The sequence below is a fragment of the Uloborus diversus genome, chromosome 4 (assembly GCF_026930045.1).
Source record: "Uloborus diversus isolate 005 chromosome 4, Udiv.v.3.1, whole genome shotgun sequence".
Classification (NCBI taxonomy): Eukaryota; Metazoa; Arthropoda; class Arachnida; order Araneae; family Uloboridae; genus Uloborus; species Uloborus diversus.
Genome location: NC_072734.1, coordinates 89,377,635 through 89,405,332, shown reverse-complemented (window position 1 = coordinate 89,405,332; position 27,698 = coordinate 89,377,635). Strand labels below are relative to the sequence as shown.

Sequence of the window (27,698 nt, the reverse complement as noted above, 5' to 3'; positions counted from 1 at the left end):
GCATTCTTTTCAGCATAGCTAATAGAAAATGAAAAGAAAAACCCTTGCAGTTGAAAGAAACATGATTAATGAAGAGAGCATATAAATTTGTAGTTGGGGACTAGTAAGAGAAACAACAAATTATTTTGATAACAATGTGTTACTTCTTGAATATAAAACTAAAAAATCTCTTTGTGGGCTAAGAATTGATAATTTAAAATAGTTGATTTTGACATGGATTAATTCAAACCCCATAATTCTCCTGTCTGACCCTACACTTTTGGTGCATTTTTGGAAAAACAACAAAAATCATGCTCACTTAAACAAAGTTCTCGAGGGGAAGGGGGGAATTAAGATGCACCATTCTGTATCCTTCTTATGTCTTTCAGATACATTACGCATTTGTAAAAATACTAATCAGAGGTGTATTAAAAGGGCATAATATGCTTCAAACCATGAAAAAAGCTTTTAATTCCTTCAATTATTTTTGCAACACAGTGACAGTTGATTCATTATCCATGTGAAAAAACTTCAATACAACTTGGTCTGATAATATTAATAACAAGTATAACAGATAAATTGTAGCTAATAAATAGAGGAAAACATTAATGGAGTCAAACTATTAAGGAGGTTGCTTTTATCTGCTTGAAGAAATTGATCAAATCCCTTTGTCCTTTGACAAATTGCCAAAATATAATGAAATTGGTATCACAAAAGAGCAGGGTTGGCAGGGTTTTGGACACTACGGTAAAAACCAGGGTATAAACCCTGGTTTTTACCGTCCTGTCCAAAACCCTTGTGTCCAAAACTTTCCAAAAGTGTCCAAAACTATATTTTTAGAAAAATTGTATTCTGTTAGAAAACATCAAAAACAGAATAAAATGTATCAAAGTAATGTTTTAGATAGAACATTTATTCAATGAGAACATTCAACTTATTTATGCAGCTGATTTAAAACTAGTTATATAGAAGTTGAATTCTTGATTAAAATTTCAATTTGTATGCATGATTTTATTTAGCTTTTTTATATTAGTAACCAAATTTCCCTATGTTTATGCAGGTGGGAAAATAAAAGCAGGGTTTTTATCATCCTCTTCAAAACCATTGTGTCCAAAACTACTTTTTGAGATTTTGTGAGAAAATATTAAAAACAGAACATATATATATATATATATATATATATATATATATATATATATATAAATAACTTATTTATGTAGCTGATTTTAATCTAGTTACATAGAAATTAAATTCTACAATAAAAATTTCAATTTGCATGCAGGAGTTTTTTTTTTTTTTCCACAAACCAAATTTTTCAACATTTATGCATGTATGCAAAAGAAAGTGTTCAAAATACGGTGCTATAACTGACTTAAATGCAATAAATTACAATTTTTTTTTATAGTTACAGAATGTATTATATTAAAAATATGAACAAAAAAAGAATAGCACTAGTTTTATAACATAAGTGTTTCATCATCAATTTCTTGTTTTTTCATCTATGATTTAAAAAATAATTTTCGTTAAACCATCATGTAAAACTTATTTGAAAAACCATTTAAATTTTTTTTTTCTTTGGCTCCTAAATATTGCACATTTTGTAATATTCCTTTGAGTTATAAATGGAACTGAAATTAGTTGTCTTGGTTGTGACGTGAATTTCCTTTCATAACTCTACCAACTGTTACATAAGATAGTTTTTATGTAGTAGTTATTGGCAATTTTTTTAAGTAAAATATTTTTAATTAACATTTTGGAGAAAAATATTACCAAATATTCATTAATTAAACCTCATTATTATCTATAATTATGCATTACAAATATTGCAGTAAATACAAATTGATTAGATAACACCTGTAGCATAGTTTTGGACAGTTTAAGACAGTTTCAGACGGTAAAAACCACCTGTCCTGTCCTAAACCAGTTTTGGTCAGTCCAAAACCCAACCCTGCAAAAGAGTGGTAGTTAGTCGCATTTTCAGACCAAAATTTTTTATCCGGCTCCAGGCATCAAATTTGATGCCTTGAGCTTTTAGATTGCATCAAAGCTTTTCAATTTCTTTTGTACTTTAGAGCCAGACTAATGGAAGTCCAAAAATTACGATTTTCTGTTTAGAGCATTATTAGAACAAGTGAATTCTATTTTGCATGGAACCATATGAACATGAACACAACCCTATAAAGAAAATTTCTTTATAATAATTTATCAGTGTTAAAAGAGGGTGAGTCCTATCTTTTACATGCATCAAGCGATCATTTTACTGTTCTCCTGTAAAGCAGTGATTATGAAACTTACATCAGTCTGGCTCTGAGGTACAGATTTGACTCATTAGTCATTATTATTGAGACCAAGGACATACATGAAGAATGAAATTGTAAACGTAATTTCAATACACAATCAATTTTGCTTTCGCAAAAAAATTTTCTTCCGTTTATTTTACATTTTTGTCTTATTTCTATTTAATAAAGTTTTTTTTTCTTTTGTATTATGCTATGCATAACTGGGTGACATGACAGCATAATTGGAGTAGAAGGTAGGTTCCTCACTTTGAATTTTTTCAGAAGGGCGGGGGGGGGGGGGGGGGGGCAAAGGGGTACTCTTTGAGTAGATCGAGAAAAATAAGTCACCGGTCCAACAAGCCAATAGCTCTTCAAAATTTCACTGGTCCTTAAACACTTAATAATCTATCATCCTTGCAAACTGGTTTTAAATAAAACATTTAGAAAAAATACAGTAGAAGACCGTTATAACGCCAATCTATATAACGCAATTCTCTATAAAACGCACAACTTTTCAGAAGTAAATAATATGTTTTTAAGTTTGAAAAATCCCTCTGTTTTGCTTTGCAAGCATAAAAATTGTAAGGCAAATTAAATTTTGAAACAGTTTTTCATCTTTCCATCTTAATTCAAAGCTTTTAAAGGAAAATTAGTACTTACAGTAAATAGAAAATACCAGAGGGCTCTTGAAAACGCAGCTGTTATGCAAGCCATGAAGCTAGCAAAAGTGTAGGATAATGCACTTTTTTTTTTGATTGTGAAACATACCTATTTATTTGTGAATAACTAATTATAATATTGTGCTTTAATACTCATTGCAGATAAAACTTATTCTGAAATGCTAATATATAGATATATTCTGAATATTAGTTTCAAAATTTGTGAAATGATCTATATAACGCAAAAGCTCTGGTCCCCCCCCAAGGTGTGCGTTATAACGGTCGTCTATTGTATGTGCAACAAAATTATGATAAATGAAATCAATTAGTTTTTTTTAACAAACATGTCCGAGTGACTGGAGAAGAGAAGAAAAAGCTTTCTGTTCACCGATTCTAGTCACGAACCTAACTAAGAAAATTTCATCTGTATAGTTACTTTGGGAGAAAGGCAAAAATAATCTGTTTTAAAACTAGTAATTTCTTTTATCTTCCTTTCCTTGTAAAGAAAACCTAAACATTGTAAATAAAGGTGTAAACATGCTCTCAATTGTTTCAAAAACAATGCTAAAAATTGTTTAAAAGAAAACAGGATGAATAAAACTTCACTGGCCCAACGGACCACTAAAACTTTTCTTCTGCTGGTCTGGAACCAGTGGCTCACTGTTAATCTCGAGCCCTGTACTCGACTCAAATTTCATAAGAAAACAGGAAAAATCACGTCCACTTGACAAGCCCCTGAGAAAGTCACAAAAATTTTAAATGGCAATGCCAAATTTGAAGCAAGAGGCAGTGAGAAGCAAAGGGATGCAAGAGACAAAATTAAAAATTTGGAGATAAACACATATATGGTAGGTGAACCTCTCCTCTGTCTTGGGGCAAGAGATGGTACTAGTAGCCCTGGTAGTTGCTGCTATACAGCATGATTTAGAAAAAAAATTCAATGGAAGCCTACCAAGGAGCTAATCTTTAAACGTGTTTTACTCAAATCTTGAAAATGTCCACATGCATCCCTTTGCTTCTCACTGCCTCATATGGTGTTTTTTTTAACTCTGATATTTAATCACTGTTGTCAAGGGGTAAGGGTATTTAAAAAATCAAATAAAGACAACAACAGTTCAAAAGGAACAAAATAATTTATTGAAGTAAGAGCAAATGATAACAATTGATTCACTGGCAAAACTAATGCATATTTAAAAAAAAAAAAAAACCTTCGAAAGAGTGAATATTTTCTCTTAAAATCTTAAAAGAATAAAAAACATTACACTTCCAGAACTACATTTTTCAGCAATAAATGAAAAAAAAAAAAATAATCAGAGGTCCCTGCTTCAGAATCAAGCACAACATTACTGTAATTTACAGAAGTAAAACTACAGTTGTACCGAAAAAACCTCAAATTATTTAGGAACAAGTTGTATAACGTATACTAGTAAATGCATAAATCACAGCTTTATGATCCTAGATCAAAACTTATTTAATCCGTTGAATATGAAAATCAATGATCTTGGGACTGGTTGGACGCTGTAATGCGTTCGAAATCGTCCAATCTGTCGATTTCGAACGCATTTTATCCGCTAACAAATTTAAATGCCGCTAATTTGATAAGTGAAACATTTTAAAATATCAAGAAACTTGTCAATTGTCAATAAGAGTATGCTTTCTTAAATGTGAAACTTTATAATGTAATCTTCCTATTATGGTTTTAAATGACCTCATCAAATAATGTTCAAACCGGCTCCCACGTGCAATTTTAACAGCTGAAAGAATAAAAGTGCCCAAGAATATCAGGAAAAACTTGGGTGAGCTAAATATGTTTTCAAAAAAAAGATCTTTTCAAGCAACTAATTAGAGGAAAAAAATGAACGTTACCATGATTTTTGTCAGAAATATTACACAGTAGCGTGACAATGATGACAAGAAAAGTCCAAAACGAAAAATATGTACAGATTTTGGCGATGCCAGATTAATTTCCTGATTTCATAAACTTGTCGAGAACATTCATGGAGCTATTTGAATTTATGGAGAGACACTTGCTATAAATGGATCTTATTCACAGTATGGCAACGATCCAAATCGTAATGTTAACGACTGCACTGTAGTAATGAGTAAATGTGTTTTAATTGACTCGTGATTGTTGTGTGGTGAGTAATGCTCATTTTAAAGAATGCTTGAGTGTCGATAAAAAGCACCAACACAGCTAGAAATACGGCACTTAGTAGGACATTACATAAGACTTAGAAAGAAGTTGTATTTCAAATACAGTCGGATCTCAATAACTCGATGCTTATAACTGGAATATTCTTTTATCTCGAAGTTTTCATTGGGTGGAGATTGCTGTGGAAACTTTTCATATTTCGGGCTACCAATAACTTGAACGTTTTAGCCGATCCCTTGGGGCTTCAAGCAGGGTCGCGCCGTCCCTATGTGCAAGGTCGTGCGGTACACGACGGCGCCAGAGTCAAAAAGGCGCCGAGCTATACCGATCAAAATTGCTCCAAATGAAGGGAAAAAAAACTCTAACCAAAAAAGTAACTTTGAATTCTTCATTATATTTAATGGTGGCGTTTATATTATACTGCTTATTGAAACATTCAATCAGTCTCGCTGAAGATCTTAAAGGAGAAATGATTGACTTATGTCTAAACATGCTATTCAAAAGCGCAATCTTTTACACTGAAAACAAGTGACTTTAATTAATGCATACATTAGCATTTTCCTTCTTAATGTGGAGCCGTGAATGCTATTTCGGTATGTCTATAGTCAGGGGTCTGTCCAGGATTTTTTCACAGGGTCCGTTTTTTGTGAAAAAACAAATAATTTTGTGAAACAATGAATTAATTTTGTGAAAAATCAAAAAAATTCGCAAATATATATATATATATATAATATATATATATATATATATATATATATATATTTGTTAAAACGAAATTTTAGAATTTAGAGATGGCACAAACTGCATCAATTAAATTTAAAGTTGAGTGTTTTCCTTTTCTATGACAAGAAAATAATTCTGGATTTTTTTCTGATATTTGTCGGGGGGGGGGGGCATCGCTCTTTCAAGTATCAATATTTATCTACCATTCTACATTATGTTAAATTATATTGGATATATTTCTGTACAATATTTAAAATAATTGTAACAAAAATATAAATAAATAAAAACAAAATTCAGAATAGGGTTCAGCATTCAACTTTTTGACCCAAGACACTCTTAAAATGCACAGAATTTCGTTTAAAACTTATAAATTCCGTGATTTTAACGAAAATAAAAAGATATTTCAATTGTTTACCTCTTAACAAACCTCTTAACTTATCAAAAATTCGAAAAATTCGGATTCCCATAGCGGATGCAAAGAGATCGCAATTCTCAAAGTGAAGGCATCAAAGGTATAAAAACGGCTTGTAAAAGAAATATTTTTGATAAAATTATTTTAAAATTGCATTTTAGAGTCCTATGATAACATATCATTAATATCTGTGGACAGAGTTGACCACCCCCCCCCCCCCCCGAAAAAAAATAATAAAATAAAATAAACCATCTATTCAGCATTTTAATTTTTGACTCATAACAGAAAATGGAATTTTGCTTTAAAAACTTGAAATGAGAGTTCTAACAAAAATAAAGAGACTTTTCATTATTTGAAATCCTAATAAAGCGAAGTTAGCTTGAAAAAAGAACAAAATATGATCCTCATATCGGATGTTAAAAGATTGCATTTTTCAAAATGTAGACATCTAAAGAAAAAAAACGGTAATTAAAAGAGTTTATTTAAAGTTAATCATCCTTGTTAGCATCGAAAAGTCAACACCCATATAATTTTCTTCCAAAATAACAATTAAACATCGTACCGCACCGTAAAACGCAAATATTGACAAGGCCGACAAAATGATGAGAATATTTCTAATCAAGTTGTTATAAAGGTTCAACGCCAGACGCTAAGTGGTGATAGTTTTGAAGTTGGTAACCCTATCTGAAGCGATCATATTTTTTCCTCACCCTTACTATCCCTTTGCAGTTCTAGTTCATTTCGCAGATATATATTATTATTGTTTATTAAATCATGAGCGGAGAAAAGTGCTTATCAATGCCTTTTCAGAAAAGTTTACAAACAACATCGCTGCTAATTAGCTGTGATAAAACAAACAACCATTATATTTATTTGGCAGTAGCAATTATTTATCGCTTGCAGGAGCATCACAAGAGTTCCGATTTTTTTCTTTTTTTTTTTTTTTTTCAAAATTAGCCGATTTTGTATAAGCTATTCTTTTGACTTAAAAAAAAGGTTCCAAAAATTATCGGTTTATACACAGAAATATGCGTTATTTTGCTTTCAGATTTGCTCTTTCAATAAACAATTTGTGACAGATCCGATCTTGTTTATCAGAATTTTGTGAAGGGTCTGTTTTGTTTGATCGGAATTTTGTGAAAGGTCCGTTTTGTTTGATCAAGATTTTGTGAAAGGTCCGTTTTGGTTGAACGGATTTTTGTGAAGGGTCCGTTAACGGACCCAAATATCCTCTGGCCAGACCCCTGATAGTACACAAGGTTAAGCATACGAGGCAGGCGCAAGAAATTTGCTAACACCATTTTGGTTCATGAGGTGAAATACCTTGTATTATAAATTGCAATTGTAATGTTTTTGTAATTTTTTATTCGTGGTAATTCTACTGCTTTGTGTTATCATACCTAGAAAATACGGTAAGCGCATCTGCATATTATTTAGATGTGGGTAATATTTAAGTATTATAGACAATAATTTAGGTTAACTTTTTAGTTCCGAAAAGTAAAGACTTGACCATAATTACTCGATTCTCCCCCCCCCCCTTTATTTCTTTAATTATTTGTGCATTAAAGTTTTTAAAAAAGCTTTTTGGGAGACTATGTATTTGTTTTTGATATTAAACTCAATGCCTTTTTAACGGTTTCCGTATTTTAGAATTTTTGATTTTTTTTGCAAATGTGTGTGTAATTTCTTTTTCAGGTTTTAGGGGGAATATCCTTTACTTCATTTCAGAAATCTATTCAGTACTCTGTTGTCATGATTTGACAAGCATAAAACTTTGAACCTATTTATCAATTAGATATTAGAGAGATATTTAGAGCGGCGTTAACTTTAATAGTTAAAATATTTTCTTTTTCCAAAAATGCATTGGCATATCAAAGGCAGGGTTGGTGAAACCGGCCTGGTTTTCTTTTCTTTCTTTTTTTTTTTTTTTTCAGGCAGGCATACGTTAAAAAACCCAGTATCTCGGTAAAGTGGTTTTTTAGCGATTTTATACATTTTGAAACATTTACTTCAGAAACAAACTAAATATTGATCAATACGAAGTCTAGAAATAGACATCTTGCTTCTGGACAGTATATTAAATATTAGAAATTTAAGTTGCGTAATAGCCGTCCCCCCCCCCCCACCTTTTTTTTTTGAAGGACTCATTAGACTAAAATGAACAATAATTATTTCGATCAAACTCCAAGATTTCTTTTCTTTTAATTTTGGGGGTAAAATGCTTTGATTAACTGAAAGTGGCCTCCTCTTTTTTAACAGCAACTCAATGCAAGCTTTCCAAGAGAAAAAGTCAAATTTCAAAAGTTAATTTCGATCACCCCTCCCTTACATCCGCCCTTACTTGAAATAACTTCGAGACATAAAGTAAAAACGTACACTGCGTTCCAAAATTAAAAATATAAACTGTTTTTCATTTGTTAAATTAAATGCCAAATATATTTTTTTCCACATTACATTTGTCTATAAATCGTAACCCAGGTGTTAACTATATTTTTCCCGAACGTTACTGCATAAAGGCGCTCAAAAGACATTTGTACGACAGCGCCAATCAGGCTTGGTACGGGCCTGACTTCAAGTTATCGAGACTTGACTACTTTAAAGTTAAGGGGGGGGGGGGAGGGTCATGATACCCATGACCCTCCCCTTGTTTCAGTCCCTGTGCCTACTGAAGGGAGGTAGGAAGATCATGGCGCAGTTCAATTTTAAGTGTCGATTTTTTTTTAATTCTAATAAATTTTCCAGTTTGAAAAAAAAAAAAGTTCCTTAAAATATGAATTCTGTTTATGACGTGTGAACAGTGTTTCTTTCAGACCTTTTGCCTCGGGGGGGGGGGGGCACTTTAAGAGTTCGGAGGGGATCAAGGGCGTATTTAAGGAATGGGACACGCCCCCCCCCCCCCCAAGAAATAAATTAAAAATTACCAACTCTGAATGATTTTATAATATCAGTTTGTAAAGTTACCCTTATATTTGGCTTGCCGTCCCTCTTGAAATAAATCCCTGTATGCGTCCACGGGCGAGACAATATGAGTTTTAAAAAACATTCTTGGTTCATTATATCGTTCCCATAAAAATGTAACAGGTCGAAAGTCTGACAGTATTGCAATATTATGAAAAACAGAAAATTTTATTTGAAAATACAAAAAAAAAAAAAAGTAATGAAAATATTTCTTAACCATTAAAATGTACACAAAATCACTTTAAGCGAGAAAAATAGTGCAAATTTCGACGGTCCTCCGTCATACTGCAAATGCATAAAAAACTTTTAAATTATTTATAAAACACGCAGTGTAGCATGAATATCATGTAATAAAAATTATTTAAAACTAAGCACATTTACAGAAAGAAATATTCGCTGATTTGCTCCTTCTGAAGTCAAATTTTGTTTCATTAAATTGTCTTACATTTCCTAAAACTGAAAATAACATGCAATAAAATAAAAATTGCAAATAGTGATGAAAAATAACTCTTACTAAGTTTTACCGGGAAAAAAAGACAAGGAAAATCATTAGAGCCCGGATTATGTGCACTAAAAAATCATGAAAAAATGCATGCATATATATATATATATATATATATATATATATATATATATATATATTATATATATATATATATATATATATATATATATATATATATATATATATATATATATATATATATATTATATATATATATATATATATATATATATATATATATATATATATATATATATATATATATATATATATGCACTAAAAATACTTAAAAATATTCACTAAACGTCAAAATATATGCGCTAAAAACAAAAACAATAGTTGCCCCCCCCCCCCCTTTTTCCAAAACCTTACGTAAAGAAAGAAGTGAAAAAATGGGTAATGCTAAAATTTGAGCATAAGTTATTAAATGTCAAATAAGCACGCGTGAGAAACTTTTAAAGAATTATTTCTTTTGCTTAAATTTTAAGAAAATGTTATGAGGGTAAATAATGGGATCCCAAATTAGTTTCAATTTAAAATTTCGATTGCATCATAAACAGAGGCGTTAGAAAGGACTATTTATTATCAAGTAGCCAGAGATTTGAATTAAAAAAAAAAAGAAACATATCGTCGCCGCCTCAGAGCAACAGTAGGATATCTTAGGGCAGGGGCTCTTAAACTGCGGCACGCTGGGCTGCCGCCAGAGGAGGAGGCGAGGGGTGCCGCGAAGGATTCGTGTTATCAATAAATATGTTAGGTGGGTTTGCAAACAAGATCATATAAAGCCATTTCTCCCATTTTTTGACGTAGCTTAACAAAAATTCGCTAGATCGTGACTTCATTCTTCATCAGAAATTTTAACAGCTGATAATGTGTTATCAACAAGCATTTTTTATTAACCAAGCAAAAGCTATTGCAGAAAAATGATGTAAAAACTACATGATCTTATTTTGCTTTTACAAGGTTCGTTGTTGGTTATTAATAACATTGTTTATTGCTCTTGTAGCCTACTTTATGTGGTTGTCTAATTCAAGAGGATAAATGTCGCTGTGTCTTGTCATTTTTGCCTGTGGTTTGCTAACCCGGAAAAGTAGGTAGTGGATAGCCCTCCTTGCACTCCGGTTTCCTTATAATATGACACCGGAGTATCGGGTGGAGAATATGATCAAGTTTTGTATATGCTACTCTAGAGATGTAAAATTTCCGGAAATTTTGAAGTGGTGGTGAAAAAAAAAACGGTTTTTTTCCCGAGAAAAATTGGAAAAAATGGAAAAAATTGATTTTTTTTATGAATAAAAATAGGGTTTCTTAATAGCTCTGTGTTTCTTAGAACATATGAAGGGTTAAGCATTAAAAAACATATTCAATCCACAAATCTTTTTCTGCTTGACATAAACACACATAAAGGTAAGTTTAATTTAAAAAAGAAAAAAAACTTTTTGTCTTATAACTGAGAGCTTTCATGGTCAAACACCAGAAATAAGTCAAGTCGTCGTTCATCCAATAATATTGGGTAAGATGTGTCTAATCATAACAATTACATTTTCTATTTTAGATTGCGTTTGAAACTTGAAATAATAATTGTAATTTTTGACTTTCGAATCTTAAAATATAACTTTACTGTCTGAAAATTAAAGATATTGAGTTTTTTTTTTTCCAATCCAGTCTAAGTCCAAATCAAAACTAAATTGGTTTTTCTTTTTCTTTCCAACAGAAACCCCAAACCAAAACTGCGTAATGGTTTCTAAAACTGAACCAAAACTTAAACTAGAGTTTCAGTTTATTCATACGGCCGTGCATAAAGACCGTAGTAATAATAAGTAATCATACCTGCACTTTTGAGCAAAACTGAGTTATTATAACCTAGTTTTTCTCTGTTTCGTATTTTACTTAATAAATAAAATGTTTTATGGTCATTTGATCAGGAACTTTTTTTAAAAAAAATATGAAAAAAGAAAAAAGGGCATCTGAATCAAATGTATGGAAGAGGCAAACTTTAAAACTCAAATTAAACATTGGAGTTCATTCTTTTATACAATTTTTAAAGTAAACAGTTCAATATTATCATGAGTGATTAATGTATATAAAGGGAAACGATATTAAAAACAAAAACTTCCCTCAAAATGATTTGTTTTTGACTCTGATTGCAAAGATGATCGCATAAAGACAGTAAAGACTTCTGTAGGAAGACTTAAAACACGTTAGAAGGCTTCAAGTTCTAGAATGATTATGAAATAAATCTGTTTTCACCAGAGAAAATCCGCGTAGATTTTCAAAATTTTTCTAATTGGCTAAAAGTCTTGTTCTACCTCAAAACTGTGGGATGACATAAAAGGGGAAATGGGTAGTAAAAGATGCTGAATTTTCAGAAATTTCTTTCGAAAAGAAGACGTTGACATCATGTTATTTGCCATATAAAAGAGAAACGAACATAGGCATTATAAGCATTCCCATTATTTACAGACCACAAAAGATAACACAGCCCACTATCTATTCCTCTACATACAATTAGAGCTCCTATAGTAAATCACCCCATCCCTATTACAACAGCAATAATAACGGACAACAAACGAAAGAGGGTAGTAAAAAGGGGGAAACATACCTGTTTCGTTAATTAATTGCGCGTATTTGTTTGTTATAGAATAAAAATGAGATTTTAGCAGTTTGTGGCTAGCGAGGGACTTTCCATCGACACAGCGACAAAATGGAGACCACAGAGGCCGATCCCCTCCCCCCCCCCGCATAATAGAGTTTCGAATTTTCTATAATTTCTCCTTTTTTTAAACTTTTACATAGTAAAACAAGTGCAATCCAAATTTCTCTCCGGAAGGGGGTGCAGTTCACTTCCTCCCGGGGGGGGGGGGTGGAGCACTGCTCCTCGGAGAGATGCCTGAAAGAAACACTGCGTTTGAAAAGTGCATCAATGCTCTTAGGTAAATATTTCTTTTCAAATACATTGAGGGTGTACTCTGTTCGTTTTGGAAAAGAAGAAAAAACGTGAAAAAGTTTAAGAGCAACTGGAAAAAATTGCTTTCTTTCTTTATTTGTATTTTTTTTTTTTTTAAAGTAAGGTCACAGAAATTGGGAAAAGATGTTTGTGGCGGGACTACGTCCAGGGGACCCTATATCACCTACAGCCTTGAAATTTTGTACAAAATTACTTCGAGTTCCAGGAGTTTGAAGTTTGCACCTGGGTATTTCTTATTTCAAATTTTGAATTAGTTTTTTAGTAATTAATTTTTTAAGCTGAAATTTCACACCAATTCCAGATTAAAGGGATGAAAGATTTCCCACATCCCTTAACAATCTATGTCGTTTAAAACAGTTCCCCCCCCCCCCCCCTCAGCATCGAATGTAACTTGTTCCAATTTTCTCACATAATTAGGTCAGCAGATATAATGATTTCTATTTTATACTCCATACATGCCGTATACTCTCGAACATTTTTTTATAGACATATAGCGTATATATGACCGCATACACATATTGTGCATAATGGAATATTAGGAGTATACCCTCAGAAAAATTGATGAGCACATCACTGCTCATCAGCCCCTTAGCACACATGGCTGTGCAAATTGGTACAAGTTAGTTTTGAACCCGGGAAAGTTTTTTTTTTTTTTTGAACATCCGTGTAATGACGTTCGGATAAATCTGCAACGGTCTACCACTGACGTCACAGCTGCGTTGCCTTATGATGTCATCGGAAGGGGTGGAGCTACGTTTTCTTCAGCCGGTCTGAAATTAGCGGATTTACGTTTTTTTATTTCGCTTTTTTTTTTCCTTTTTCTTATATTTTTGTAATTTTACTGGTACGACAATGATGTGATACCTATTATTTCCACAGTAAATAAGAGATGTGCACATGGGTGCCGGCAAGGGGGGGGGGGGTGCAAGGAGGATTTCTTATACCTCACGGCTTTTGAAAAAAAAAAAAATCGAAAAATAATTTTTCAAAAAACATTTTTTTATATTAACTTTTTTACTAGTTATTTATAAGAAATTTAAACATATATCACTAAGTTTTCTTTTATATTTAGGTGTTTATATTATTTTTAGGGGCATTCTTCATCCTTGACTTATAAAAACTAAATTGGATTAGTTAAACATATTGAAAAATTACAAAATATCTTAAAGAACTGCAAAATGCATCACGATTAAAATTATTCCATCGCTTATGTTTACCTGAATTGGCAAGAAGCCCCCCCCCCCCCCCCGTCGACTTTAAAAAATAAAGTTGCAATAATTTAAAAACAAAAACTTTTTAATACTTTTAAAATATTTTTAAGCATGTTTTTAATGATACTTAATAAGAAAGAAAGTAACTACTTTTACTGAATAAGAAAGAAAGTAAAAATAACTGCATTTTAAGCAAAGGGCAAATACAAAACTGCAGAAATACTGTGATCAGAAAAATCTAACTTTTGAACTGAATAATTAAATAGAAATACGTCTTAGAAGTCGCTTTAAGATAAATTAAATGAATAAATAATTATTCACATAATTTTTTAAAAATTGGAAAATAAATAAATAAATAAAAATTAATTTTAATTTTGACTATGTCTTTCGCAATCACGTGTATGTGTGTGTATGTAGGCGTGTGCGTGTAAGTCTATCTGCAGTCATGTTGTTGTGTGCAGGCGTGTATATGTAGGTGTGGGAGTGGTGTATGCAGGCGTGTGTGTGTGTGTGTGCAGGCGTGTGTGTGCGTGTAAGCCTCTGCGTGTGTGTAGGATATGGATGCAACCTGGAGACGGTGTCCGCTGGAGTAGCAGTATGGGGACTGGGGAGGGGGTGGACAAGGTGGAGTCCCTCCAAAAATCCACCGGTGGTGGCAAAAATAAAATCAAAGGACGGACGCCCAAAACGGTCAAGTGAGAACAATAAGCAATTCACAATTGCTGAATTTAAAAAAAAATGTAAAATAAAAAAGTTTATATAAATATGTTTTTGAGCAATCGCGGTTGTTTATTGTTTTTACTTGACAATAACTGATTTCCTTTGATTTCATTTTTCTATGCTTATGATGCAAACTTCTCTGGTGCACGGGCCTCCATGAGCGTGTCCATCTTCTTCAATGGTGGCGCCCATCTCCTCTGTTCCTCGGGGCTCCGCTAGCATGTTCCACCCCTTGGATGGTAGCGTCCATGCATCTCGAAATCGAATTATTTATTAACGAAATTTTCGATTTCACACATCCTTTTTAAGCGAAAACATTATCCAGCACGCAACATCCAAAACATAACATCCAGTATCAAGCCCCAGGCAATCATTTGAATTTTGAAGTCAAGAATTCAATTACAGCGTTGCGGTAAAATCCATTAGGGGGAAAAAGAAGCCCATTGAGTAGGGTCCCTAGGTAAATGATACAGCGACTTTTGCATGTTCTTAACATGTGGCCGTATTCTTCTGATCGGTAGGGCGTTGGATTCGCAACTGCAGGATCGCGGATTCGATGCGGCTGGTCGGAGATTCTCCGTGTACGCTAATGGTGACAGGTTCACGTCACGTTTAATCAGTCATGATCACGAAGACCTCCAAGTTTCCAATCCAAATCGACATTTCCGAGGGTGCTGGATCGATCAGGGATTGCCCGGCTCCTGGTCTGGATCAAGAAACTAAGAAACTTAACTGTTTTCAGGGTCCCATCTGACCAATGAATCCATGTGTAAGCGGTAGGTACGGGAACATGGGCGCCCATATGCATAATTTTAAAAATGGGGGGGGGGGGGGGTGCTCAGATTTTTTTTTCACGGTTTAGCAGGATATTTTCCCCATAGAAACCGATTTCAGTGCAGATTAGACTTTTTGAAGTGTGACATTTTTAATAAATTATTCATTGGTGGCTATAGAGAAGAAATATTTTTACATTTTTGCAAAGAAAACGTACTAAAAGCAAGGATGTTCCAATATCAAAGGGGGGGGGGGGGCTTGAGCTCCCATTTTCCCCCCTATATGGGCGCCCTTGACGAGGAAGCCTGGAGTGTAGGCTAGTGTTATTTAACAAGTTGATTACGGAGGTATTGCTATTTCTGTTACTTTAATCTGCTATTAATCTATTACCAAGTATTTGCTAGAAAAGAAAGTTACACTTCCATCTCATTTCATTCCCCCTCCCCCAAAATTTTAAACTTTTAAAAATTCAATCCTATATTTACAAGTTTATGCATTTAAAAACGTATTGCTAGCTTTGTATCCTTGAAATTAAAATCAACAAAAAACTTATCAACTAACATTTGGCACTGGGGTGCTAAAATCAGATGTTCCGGTCAGCCGAACGCGGAGCCCCCAGTGTTTAGGTTCCAAGCACACTTGGTACTCTCGTTTTATCGACAAGCTGAAGAAATGAAAGGTCGAGTTGACCGTGCCGAACCTTGGCATAAAACCCGGGTCTGCAGCGCAGCGAAACGAGCAGGGGACTGTTATTCAAGTCATCTTAGTTTATTCCATAAAATAATACAAAAAAAAAAAAAAAAACGAAACTTTGTCAAAAGCAGTCATTTAAAGGAGTTGGGATGCCTGAGCACAAATGCGATAAACTTCAGTTACGTATATTTTTCGTTTTAATCCATGCCTATGTTTCCTCTTATTCATTAGAAATAATTTGGATTTGGTATTACAATCTTGACTCTCTCCCCATCCTGCTCTTCCACTTTCATTGGTTTTTTGTCAGCTGTTTTATTTCACGGACTCTTAAAACCTATTGTTCCCCATAAACTTAGCTATTAAATTTTATTTAATTGCTAAAATAAAAATATAATGGTTGAGTAACTTAATAAACTTATTTTGACAATCGCCACCCCCTATTTTAAACTTTAATAATATTATTAACAAGAAATAACCAATGTTTTTTAGTATAAATAAACAGATTTTTACCGGATGTCTTTACATCCAAAAGTTCACAACTTTGAACTGAAAAAGGGGTTCCTGGGAACCCCGAAACACGTGTATTCAACACTCTATTTATTTGTGCTAATAAATGTTAGATATTTCCTGTTATTTCTCGGCTTAAAGGAATTAAATTATTTCTTAACAAAAAAATTCGTGATTTTTTTTCCATTTTTTTTTCGTATACCGTTTTATTTTACAGAGAGATAAACTTAAAATCTATTTTTTCCCCACAAAATAGCTAAAATAGATAAAATAAAAAATATTTTGGTAAATAACTTGAAAAACTATTCTTGATATCTTTTCCCCCCTCCCATTTTTCGAATAAAATAATCATATCTTTTATAACGCCAAATTTATGTCTTAAAAACAAATAATATTTTAATTAAATATGAAGTAAAACCATTATTGCTTTAAAAAATAAACGCCCTTTCTTTTTATAATAATAATAAAAAGGAAATAAAGTTAAAAAAGAGAAATAAATAAATAAAAAAATATGATCGAAAAGCGAAAAGAAAAAATTATCAAACGCGAAAATCAACTAGCAAAGAAAACGATGTGACGTCAGAAGGTTAGGTAGCTCCACCCATTCTTGTGACGTCAGAGGTAGACCGTTGCAGATTTATCCGAACGTTTGGTACGGTATACTCGTAACGCGTTTTTAATCCGGTTCTTTTTAACAGACAATTTAAATCTTTGCGAATTAAGAAAGATTGCGAGGCGATTCGGGGGTTGATGAACGCCTGCGAGCCAGGGCCGGATTAGCCATAGAGCAGAAGTAGCAAATGATACGGGACCCCGCGCTTCTAGGGGCCCCGCGCCATGAGAAAAACTTCCAGAAAAAAAACTACTTTCCGTATACTTTAACCCGTTTAAATTTATCTCTATCTTTTTCATTTATTTAGATTTAGCTTTTCTAAATGCTCAGGTAAATTTAAAATCTTATTTTTTCAATAGATTGCTTTCCAGAAATTTCTCCCAATTGAAGTCTTAAAAACGCAATTTTAGTTGATCTTTCTTAGTGGAAGGAGAAAAAGCTCCGTTGGGTCAGAAAAGCTTCAAAACTGACCTAAAAATTACAATTTTAGGTAAAGTTTGGAGAACGGAAAATTGGGTTTTCTCTGGATTTCTTTTTTTTTTTTCTTTTTTCAAAATGAAGTCAATTTTAAGGTATCTTAGGAAATATAAAAGAGTTAGGGTCCTAAAACTTTCAGCTATTCAAGCCTAAAAAAAAAGAGAAAGTTTTGGTTATTTCATAACAATAGAGGAAAGGGGAAAGGGTTCTTTCCTGAAATTGTGCTCAAAACTGAAGTCAATTTCCGGCTATCTTTGGGAGGAAAGGGTTTGAGGGATCGACCCATGGTATAGCTGAAAATAAAACTTCAAGCTTTGTGGGAAGATTACAGAAAGGGATGAGGGTCTGAACTCCCCCAGAAACAGTTCTGTCTTCAAGTTTCAAACCATGATTTTAGATTATCACTGGAGATGTTATCGGGGGGAGGGGGGATACGGATTTGCTTCGCAAAATGTTAGAAACTGAAACTTTCAAGACGCAGGCTCTTTAGTTCTAATTTTAGGTAAAGAGTGATGCTTTGGAGCCTTTTCCCCCGAATGTTGAGAAGCTAGGGAAGTAGGTGAGTATTCCCCTTTGGAGTTTTTTTGAAATTTTGAAATCGAGATGGTTTGAGAGCTTCTCCGGAATATTTCGGAATTTAGGCTTTAAAAACTCAAATTTTAGCAATTTTTGTTGATAGCAAGAGAAGGAAGATGCTGAAATTCTTAAAGCATAAATCCTAAAACCACATTTTAAGGCTCTCTTTGGTGATGTTAGACAAGAGAGGGGAAAGGGTTACCATCCAGAAATTGTTTAAAAGTAGCTTTCTTCTAAAAGCTTTCGAAATTGGAGTCCTGGAAACGTAGTAATTAATCATCCGAAACTCTTTTTGGTTACTTAACTTCATGTCAATTTACCACCCTCAAAATTTTCTGCCCGTGACACGAGCCCTTAGATCCGACACTGTAAACAACAATGAGCAAAATTAAGAGATCATGATAGAAGAAAAGAAAAAATTCTGAGATTTCACACTTATGTTGAGCGAAATAAATGAATTGTTAAGAGAATATTATTTTTTGATGAACTAAAATAATTATATGTGGAAGAAAGACTTTAAATGTCGTTTTTAATTTTTTCCTCTGAGTGGGAGGGAACTAAAAAGCTGTCACCCATGTCCCGAACCTAATTCCTTTCTTTTGCATCACCAAAGTAGCCACCAAACTTTTTATTCGAACTTAAAATTCAGAAAAATTCAGGAAGAAAATTGTTTAACATAATCGAAAACCCGGTAAAACTGCTTTCTGGAAAGTTTCGAAAAATTTCCATGGGTGTAATCCCGAGCCCGATCCCGTCCTATAATGTCGTCTAATAAGGCGGCCTACAAATGCGTATTTTGGACTATAATTTCGAAAACTTTCAATGGGAGTGTACCTTTCCCCCTCCAGCATTGTTAACAATGGTCTAAAATGTACTTTTAAGACATAAACTTCGAAAATTTTCCGGGTTGTCTCGGAGAGTGCCTGAACCCCATCTCATACCGAAATGTAACCCGCGATGGCCTACTATCTATCACGTTTTCACAACTTCACTTTCGAGAAATTTCGAGGGGATGGCTTTCGCGAACTCCGCCCCAAAATCACCAAAGAACGTAAAAAAATACCATTTCAGAGCATATTATTTCGAGAATTTTTGCTTAAAACTGTGTTTTTAGATTAATAAGGGATAATAAATTCAAAAAATTTCCAATGGGACCTCCTTGAACCTCACTCTTTCCTCTTTCTACAACATCATTAAGGATAATCTACAATTTTATTTAAGACTTCAATTTTAAAAAACTGCCTAGAGTCGCTGTGAACCCTTTTTTTTTTTTCTTTTGATCTTAACCTAAAATAGGATGCAATCGCGTTCTTTGACTTCAGTTTCTCCAAATTATGGACTCCGAATCTTCTCTTCCTAATATGATCAGGGTCGTTAGAATTGAGTTTTTAGAATTGAAATATCGAAAATTTTACGGGGATAAGCCCCCGGACCCCCCTTTCCTTTATATCGTCCAAAAATTGCGTTTTTGGAATTAAAAGTTAAAAAAGTGTAGTAACGGAAGATGAGGGGTAATTGAAGGGGATCAAAACCATCGTAAAGCTCTAAACCTATATCCACATTTATGTATTCATGCATGTTATAGGTGCACCTCAAATCTCCATGAAGAAGTGCATATTGTTTACTATATCATTCGAAAACGAGGGCCTTTGGAAACATCTGCTACGGGCCCCGCGCTGGCTTAATCCGGTCCTGCTGCGAGCAAGGGGTGGAACTCCGCAGTTAGACATATAATACTTCAAATTAAAACTAATCATTTTTATCTTCAATAATATCAATGCACTCGCTAACATGGATTTTTTTTTTCTTTAAAGATTTTAAAATCATCTATCAGAAAAAAAAAATCAGATTAAAAACGCGTTACGAGTTCATTTTCGAACAAAATGAAAATCCCTCTCTCCCTCCGTCTCTCCCGCAGAAAATGGAACTTAAGTATAAAGAGAGAGAGATCATAATTAGAACAAAATCCTGCTCCCACCAGAAGACAAAGAAAACTTGATAGAAATATGAATAAGAAAAGGTGCTTTGAACAGTAGTCCTTTTCCGCGTTCCAAATTAACTTGGACCAACTTGCACAGAGCAGAGAGGTGCTAATGGACTCCTGAGAGTTGAAAAATGGCAGTTTTGTACGTTTGAAAAGTTGCTTTCAAATTCGTGGTTTCTGGAAATATATTGTAGCGAACTTCTACGCGACAATATTTTGCTTTTTGACTTCGGGCTTGAATTGAGTTGAGCACTTGAGCCTAGAACTTTTCGCTAAAGTTGCTGGATGCACGCCCGCTACAGACATCTTTTCAATTTCTTTGACGTTACGTTTTTTTAATACCCTCCATCGAGTAACACTCTGACGGCACCAACAATGAAACTCGCGCGATAGCTTGCGAGACGGCATTATTTCATTGTTGCATCACTTAAAATTCCATAATTTTATTTATAACTAGCCGCCTTCGGCGACCAGCTGGTCCGCCTTTTTACGCCAGGGTTGACGCCTTCGGCGGTTGCATAGATAATTTAGCGACGGTATCCATCAATATTATCATCTGCCTTTTTACGCCAATGTTGCCGCCTTCGGCGGCTGCTTAAATAAGTTACGTGGCGGTATCAATCGATCTATATCTATATCATTATTAATTTAAATAAAATATTTTCTAGATCTCTCTCCAAAGTTCCGTCGTTTGAAATATTTTTAAATGAGGGGGAGGGGAGACACAAACTGCTTGCACTTCATGCAAATTTTGTCGAAAAATAACAAAAAACACTTCCACTTTTACTTGGAAGCATTGTTTTTTCAAAGTCATGGTGTGTGGGGGGGGGGGGGGGTGGCATTGACACCCCGTTGAAGTTCCTTAAATAACGGGCATGTCTCTTTCTTGCTCTCCATCTACTATATCGACCTCTGCATTTGTCCATCTATCTATCTATACGATTCTATGCGTATCTACCTCTGACAGTAATTAACAATGTTTTCAAATCGCTGCGGCGCCCCCCCCCCCCCGACCCCCGTTGTTGTTCTTTAAATAACGGGGTCTGTCTATCTCTCACTGTACATCGACCTGTAGATTTATCTTTCTCTAGATCCATGGAAATTTACCTCTGATAGTAATTAACAATCTTTTTTCAAAGAAAAAAGTATTAATTCGAGAACAACAAAAAAAAAAACAAAAAAAAAAACATTTTTTGTACATTCAATGTATATCAATCTACCTATTCGATCCATCTCTAAATTTTCTCATCTATCTCTATTTATTTTGATCTAACCTCCAATCTTATTCGCTAACAAAAGGAAAATCATGCAAAAAAAGCGCACTTACTTATTTATTAAAATGCCCAAAAAATTGATGTCTTTGTGGTACCCGGAGTTTGCCAAAGTATAAAAATCATTGTTTTTATTGAAATTCAAAAAAAAAAAAAAGTGGCTGGGACCAAAACGATCCGATGTGGTCCGTCTGATTAACCGAAATCGAATGTTTAGCAAAACATCCGGGGGAGGGGGGGGGAGAAACAAATGAAATACCTGGAAAGAAAGAAAAAGCGAAATGAATCCTTCGAAAGGAAGAAAAGAAAAAAGCAAGTTACGCACTTCAGTTTGATCACGTGGTTGCGTTACGTCATATTCGCAGCGGTCAGCGGACAGCAGATCTTCGGTGAAGCGATAGCTCATATCTTCGTCTGCCTTCAAAAAATTGTAAAAAAAAACTTTTGAATATTTTTGAAAACTTTTTTTTTCTGTAGAGGGCGAAATGTTCTGGCTACTACATAGTAAAATTGTAGAAAAGCGGTTATTGTATTTTTCACGGGATGCGTTTAGAAAAAAATTAAACCCAGAAAAAAATGCAAAATAAAGGTTTTTTCAAAAATTCATAAAAAAAATACAAAAATTGCTCTATCTTCAAAATTTTTTTGTTCATCATATTTAAAATTAAATTTTGAACACTATAGTGCAAAAAATATTTGTCTGGCGCGATTGGTCCGGGGTCTGTGAGGTTAAAAGTACTAAAAAGAGCTAAAAATCACATAAAACATTAAATAACTTTTTTTCTAATTAAAATATCAAAAATCGAAGCCCGAGGTGCACAACTTCAGCAAAAACTACACCTGTATACCAAATTTCATCTTTCTAGGCCTTACCGTTTTCCCGGGATGCGCGCCACAAACACACACACGCACACACACACACACACACACACACACAAACACAAACATCTTATTTTATTATATGTATAGAAGATAGATTGAATGATATTTTTTGGCAGCGTTTGAGAAGCAGTAGACGTTGAATAAAAATAAAAATAACTTGGTGGTCCCTATTATGTTCGAGCCATCATAGAAATGCTGAATTTAATTTTTTCCCAATCAAAGTTACACATTTCTCTTTCATATGTATCTATTTGAACTCGTCAAATTTTACGCGAAATATTTCTAACAAAGAAGCAATTTGCACCCGTCCTACCATCACGGGTTTTTTTCCAGCACAGTCAAACTCGCTTATTGCGAGCGCTATGGAACCACGATATTTGCTCGCCATAACCAAGTGCTCGTGAAAAACGAGTTCGAGAAAAAATCATAAAAATTCATCTGAGTTTTTTTTTTCTTCTTTTTAATCCCTGAGTTCCAAAGAAAGAAGTTGGTTTCTTTTAACTCTCTAAATGTCTCTTTTTTATGTCATTGTTTTTGACGAATTTACATATATACACATATGTACTTTTAAATGTCTATTTACTCCACAAATTAAAAAAAAAAGTGTTATCATCGCTTGTTCTCAGGATTTATGATTTATTAGTAACTTTGGTAAACTTTGGTTAGCTTTGGAATGTGAAAGAAAATTTACCAAAAACGGCTAAGTTGAGCTGGAAGTCAATAAAAAATTTTATGAATTCCAAAAATGTTGCTCGCTTTAAGCGGGATTTGCTCGTTAAAAGCGAGTTATGCTCCCGTAGACTTAACATTGCACCAACCAAGTATTTCTGATTTCCTCGCTAAATCCGGATTCTCGATAAATCAGGGCTCGTAACGAGAATCCGAATGTCGAAAAGCGAGTTCGACTGTATAGAGATAATTAACTTGAAACGATCCTTTCTGAATGACAATGTAAAATGTTTTGTGATTGTGAGTTGGAGATGGGAGTGGGGGCGGGGGGGGGGGGGGTTGCGATAACACAATGCATAAGTTGGGGGTCCCAATATTTTTTTTATGTTCTTTGCTCAAGGCTTCCTGAAGTCAAAATGGAGTTCTGGTGGCTTGATATCAATATTAAACTATTTGACAGGTTAATTTTGCAACTAATGCGGAAAAAAAGGAGATACCGGTGTATTTTAAACGTTTTGATATATTTTGAAAAAACTAAAAATCGAAAATTTTCTTGTTGTTAACTCGCCAGTTTGGTGCATTTACTTGTCACGCGACAAGTGGCCAGCCCTGGATCTATAAATTTTGGGACTCCCTGCAACAAAATCTGCTGGGACTCCTCCTCCGAAGCCAGTAGTAGATATTTGCAACATTTTAGTAGTTTTTAAATAAATTTCTTGGGCCGTTGGGCCCCTAAGGACGTGCCTCTGCCCCCCCCCCCCCGCGCACTACGGGTCTGCGGGTACGCAGATTATCTGTCAGACGACCCCCATTTCCTCAATAACTTAGATCATTGAGACACTCTCTCAACGGTCTAAGCCTAAGCTCAATAACGAGTTCTAAGTCGTTGGGTTTGAAGAGGTACTGATGACGACGATCGACTCCTTCCGCGGCCACCGTGCTCTCTGGACCTAACCCCAAGCGATTTTTTAAATATGTTACATCAAAGATAGCAGGAGTGCCCCCTCAAAGAGCAAGGGCGCACCCCTTAATGTCATAAAGACTAGGGCTCGACCGATGGCATTTTTTGGCCGATGGGCCGATGCCGATTGTTGGCCGATTGTTCAAAGATGGCCGATGGCCGATGGCCGATTGTTTTCCTCCAAATGGCCGATTGCCGATGGCCGATGCCGTTGGCCGATGGCAAAGAAAAAAAAAAAAGAAAAAAAATCAAACAAAAATAAATTGATGAAATTGTCAGTTATTTAAAGTATCATTGATTCATTTCACTTTACTTCCTTTTTACGAATAAGGAATTGTAAACACAAAAAAAAAAAAAAAAAAAAATAGATTTCGACTTAAATTTCTATTTTACGATCACCATATTTATACATATACTCTTGTGATGTCTTCATGCGCGTAAACTTGCGTCCCTCAAAAACGTTATGAAATAGTAAGTTGAAAACTCATACGTATGTAGGTAGTATGATCTAAAAGTTCGAGGACAAATTCTATAAAACCTTACCCTGAATAGTTCACATTGCTGAAGCACATCTATCTACAAAATAGTCACCTTGAACGACTATGCACTTCTGCCAACGTTCGTATAGCTTTTAGAAGCACTCCTGGAAGACATTTTTCGTAACCTCCCGTAAGGCCTCTTGCGCTGCTGCTTTTAACTTCATCGTGGGGAAGAAGGCGACTTTCATGTTAAGGATGCACGTTTCGATTGGTCAATACTCTGATATGACAAACAAATAACATAACGTTTCGTCGGACTTAGTTCCGTGTGATTTTTACTTGTTCCCAGCAAAAAAAAAAAAAGCGCGCCGCTTTCTTCCGTGAGGAGAAGATAAAGATGCATCATAGAAGATAGCGAAAAATGTTTCCAGGAGTGTTTCCAAAAGTTATATGAACACTGGCAGAAGTACACAGTCACAAGACGACCTTTTGAAGGTGGATGTGCTTCGGTAGTGTGAACTATTCTGGGTAAGGTTTTATACAGCTGGTCCTCGAACTTTTGGATCGTACTACGTACAATCTGTATAGGGTGTAGTTGTGCTTCTCCTTTTTTGACTGCTGTGATTAAAAAGAAAGAACAACAGCAAAAAAAAAAAATGTTTAATAGACTGTTTAATAACCAATTGATTTGTCTTTTTTTTAAATTGAACATATAGCTAAGATTTCAGTAATATTGTAATAATGTATGGATTTAGGTACATTAAACATAATTAAAAAACATTAAATTATGTTGTTTAATCATTCAAAAAAAATTAAGAATAACACTATGAAACAGGAATATATTTATACTTATTTAAAATTTATGAATAGAAAAGTTTGCATTTTTCAAAAAAACCTATAACAGTGACATAAATTTTGCTGGAAAAAGAAGTAGCCATGAAAAGAGCGAGATTCTTAAAATGCAACTACAATAAAAAAAACTCAATATTTACACCAAGTTAATAACTGAATACATATACTACGTGATCTGATGTTTGCACAATATTGAGCAGTTGGATTATTTAATCTTTTATGAAGCTTTACAAACAAGTTCAAATTATTTTTTTCAATTTAACAATAATTTTCTGATATTTAAAAAAATTGCATAATAGAAAATCCTTGAAACTTTTAATAAAAAAAACTAAAATAACTTATTCATTGATTTTATATAAATACATAAAAAAAGTTACAACAGAAAAAAATCGATTGCTATTAATGATGCAAAAAAGACGGCGCATTACGAAATATAAGTGAAACAAGTATGAGAAATACGCAAAATGACACTCCTTGACCAAAATAAATAATCGCTAAATATTTAAAAAATGCTTGAAACGACGAGGTAGGGTTAGGGGATCACCCTCTGATTTTGGAGTAACTCACACTTCGGCCCCAACCTCGGCCTCATTTTTTTAGTACAGAACCGCTACCCCCAACGCCTCGGAAGAGTTTCTGAATCTACTTCAGCACTTCTGAAGAAAAAATTCAGAAGTCCCTTTGATTTCCGAATTATGTCACCATTGAAAACGTCTTTAATCAATTTCTTACATTAATGCTCTAAATTCTTTCTAAACAATAGATAAAGTTTGAAAAAAAAATCTTTAATTTTATGAACGGTGTTAGTTTTAAACAACTCAGAAGTACAACTAGAGTTTAATTTCAGAAATATATAGGGAGTGGAAGGAGAGGCACGCAAATGTTCTCGGAAATTCAAAAAATAGTCGTAAAAAATAGAGTTCATAATAATCATAAACATTCAGCAGAAAAACCTTTTCAAAACTTGCACCCGAGTTTGTTTTGACGTGCAGTGGCGGAATTAAAATATAGCAAATGTTGCAATTGCGCGAGAGGCCCCATAACCATAGGGGCACCGTAGGAGTTACAAAAATGCTTATGATAAATGTTTTACAACTTCTGTGATAGAGAAATAGTGCCCCAAAATGTATTTCGACGGGCCCCAAACTTGTAACTCCGCCAAAGCGATACAGAAACGACTGCATAACTGTGATTCATATAACAAATACCGAAAAATTACAAATTGTCGTCGGTTCAAAGGGACTCTAATAAAATGACACAAAAACCGGTTTCGCCATCTCATATTTGTTTCCATGGTCTGAGATGCTATATTAGTTTTGCATTGAAATAAGTAATAAATAGCCACAAAAAATGAGTAAACAGGTTTTTCAGAACACCCGAGCGAAAACAAAAAGGGAAGTGCACAACTGGAACGTACGCAAACCCCACATGCGAAAATTTATCCTTCTACAGCTTACCATTTTTGAGTTATGACTTAGGAGAGATGCATACGTAGTACATCCAGCTGCAAGAAACAACGCAATAATTAACTTGTTTGGTACCTGAATGCAGTATTAAAAACTCTTTTAGGGGTGACTAAAATAGAAATTCATACTGAAATTTAAGTAAACAATTTTATATAATAACAATAACTCCCTTTACTTTGTACTAAAATATAAAACAGCAAAGATCCTTTCTTTTTCAAAAACATACTTACCTTTAGTACAAAGTAAAGGGAGTTATATAATAACAATAACTCCCTTTACTTTGTACTAAAATATAAAACAGCAAAGATCCTTTCTTTTTCAAAAACATCGGCCAATTCCATCGGCTTTTCGATGTTTTTTAAGGCCGATGGGCCGATGTTTCCTGCAAGTTAGCATCGGCCGCCGATGCCGATGCCGATGGCTAAATTGTTGAACCATCGGCGCCGATGCATCGGCCAGGTCGATACATCGGTCGAGTCCTAATAAAGACCCCCCCCCCCAAGAACAAGAGCTCCCTCTAAAAAGTAAAAAATACCTCTCAACCCGCCCCCCCCCCTTCCCAATTTCAATGGCTCAGTCTGCGCCATTACACCCCTCTCCCTCGGTTGTTGGCACCCCTGAAAGATCGTGACTTCGTGCCCCATGGGGCACGTGATTTGCAAGATTTACGCCAAAGATTACAAACGCATTTTCTACGATTGATTGTGACATGGTACAGTAGGGTGTCCCCCCCTCCCCCCCCCCGTTGCCCCAAAAAAGAAAAAATCGGTTTTTCAAGTCGCACATCCTCTTATATTTTTAATTTTAGGTTAAAACAACTGTTTAAAAAAATCATATAATTTGAACAACGGCAATTCGTACCGATTTGCGCCTGAAAGTGTGAACTAGCAGTGTACTAGACCGAATCGGGAAAAAAAAAGAACTTTTT

At 34.3% G+C, this 27,698-nt stretch overlaps 1 protein-coding gene across 1 annotated transcript in view; it reads right to left on the bottom strand.

Moving 5' to 3' along the window:
- LOC129220008 (T-complex protein 1 subunit beta-like) overlaps positions 1-4,859 on the bottom strand; it is a 49,305-nt gene extending 44,446 nt beyond the window's left edge. Inside the window, exon 1 of the mRNA XM_054854336.1 lies at positions 4,784-4,859. Coding sequence (XP_054710311.1) covers positions 4,784-4,786 — 3 coding nt within the window. The 5' untranslated portion in view covers positions 4,787-4,859. The remainder of the gene's footprint in view (positions 1-4,783) is intronic.
- Between the last annotated feature and the right edge of the window lie 22,839 nt (positions 4,860-27,698).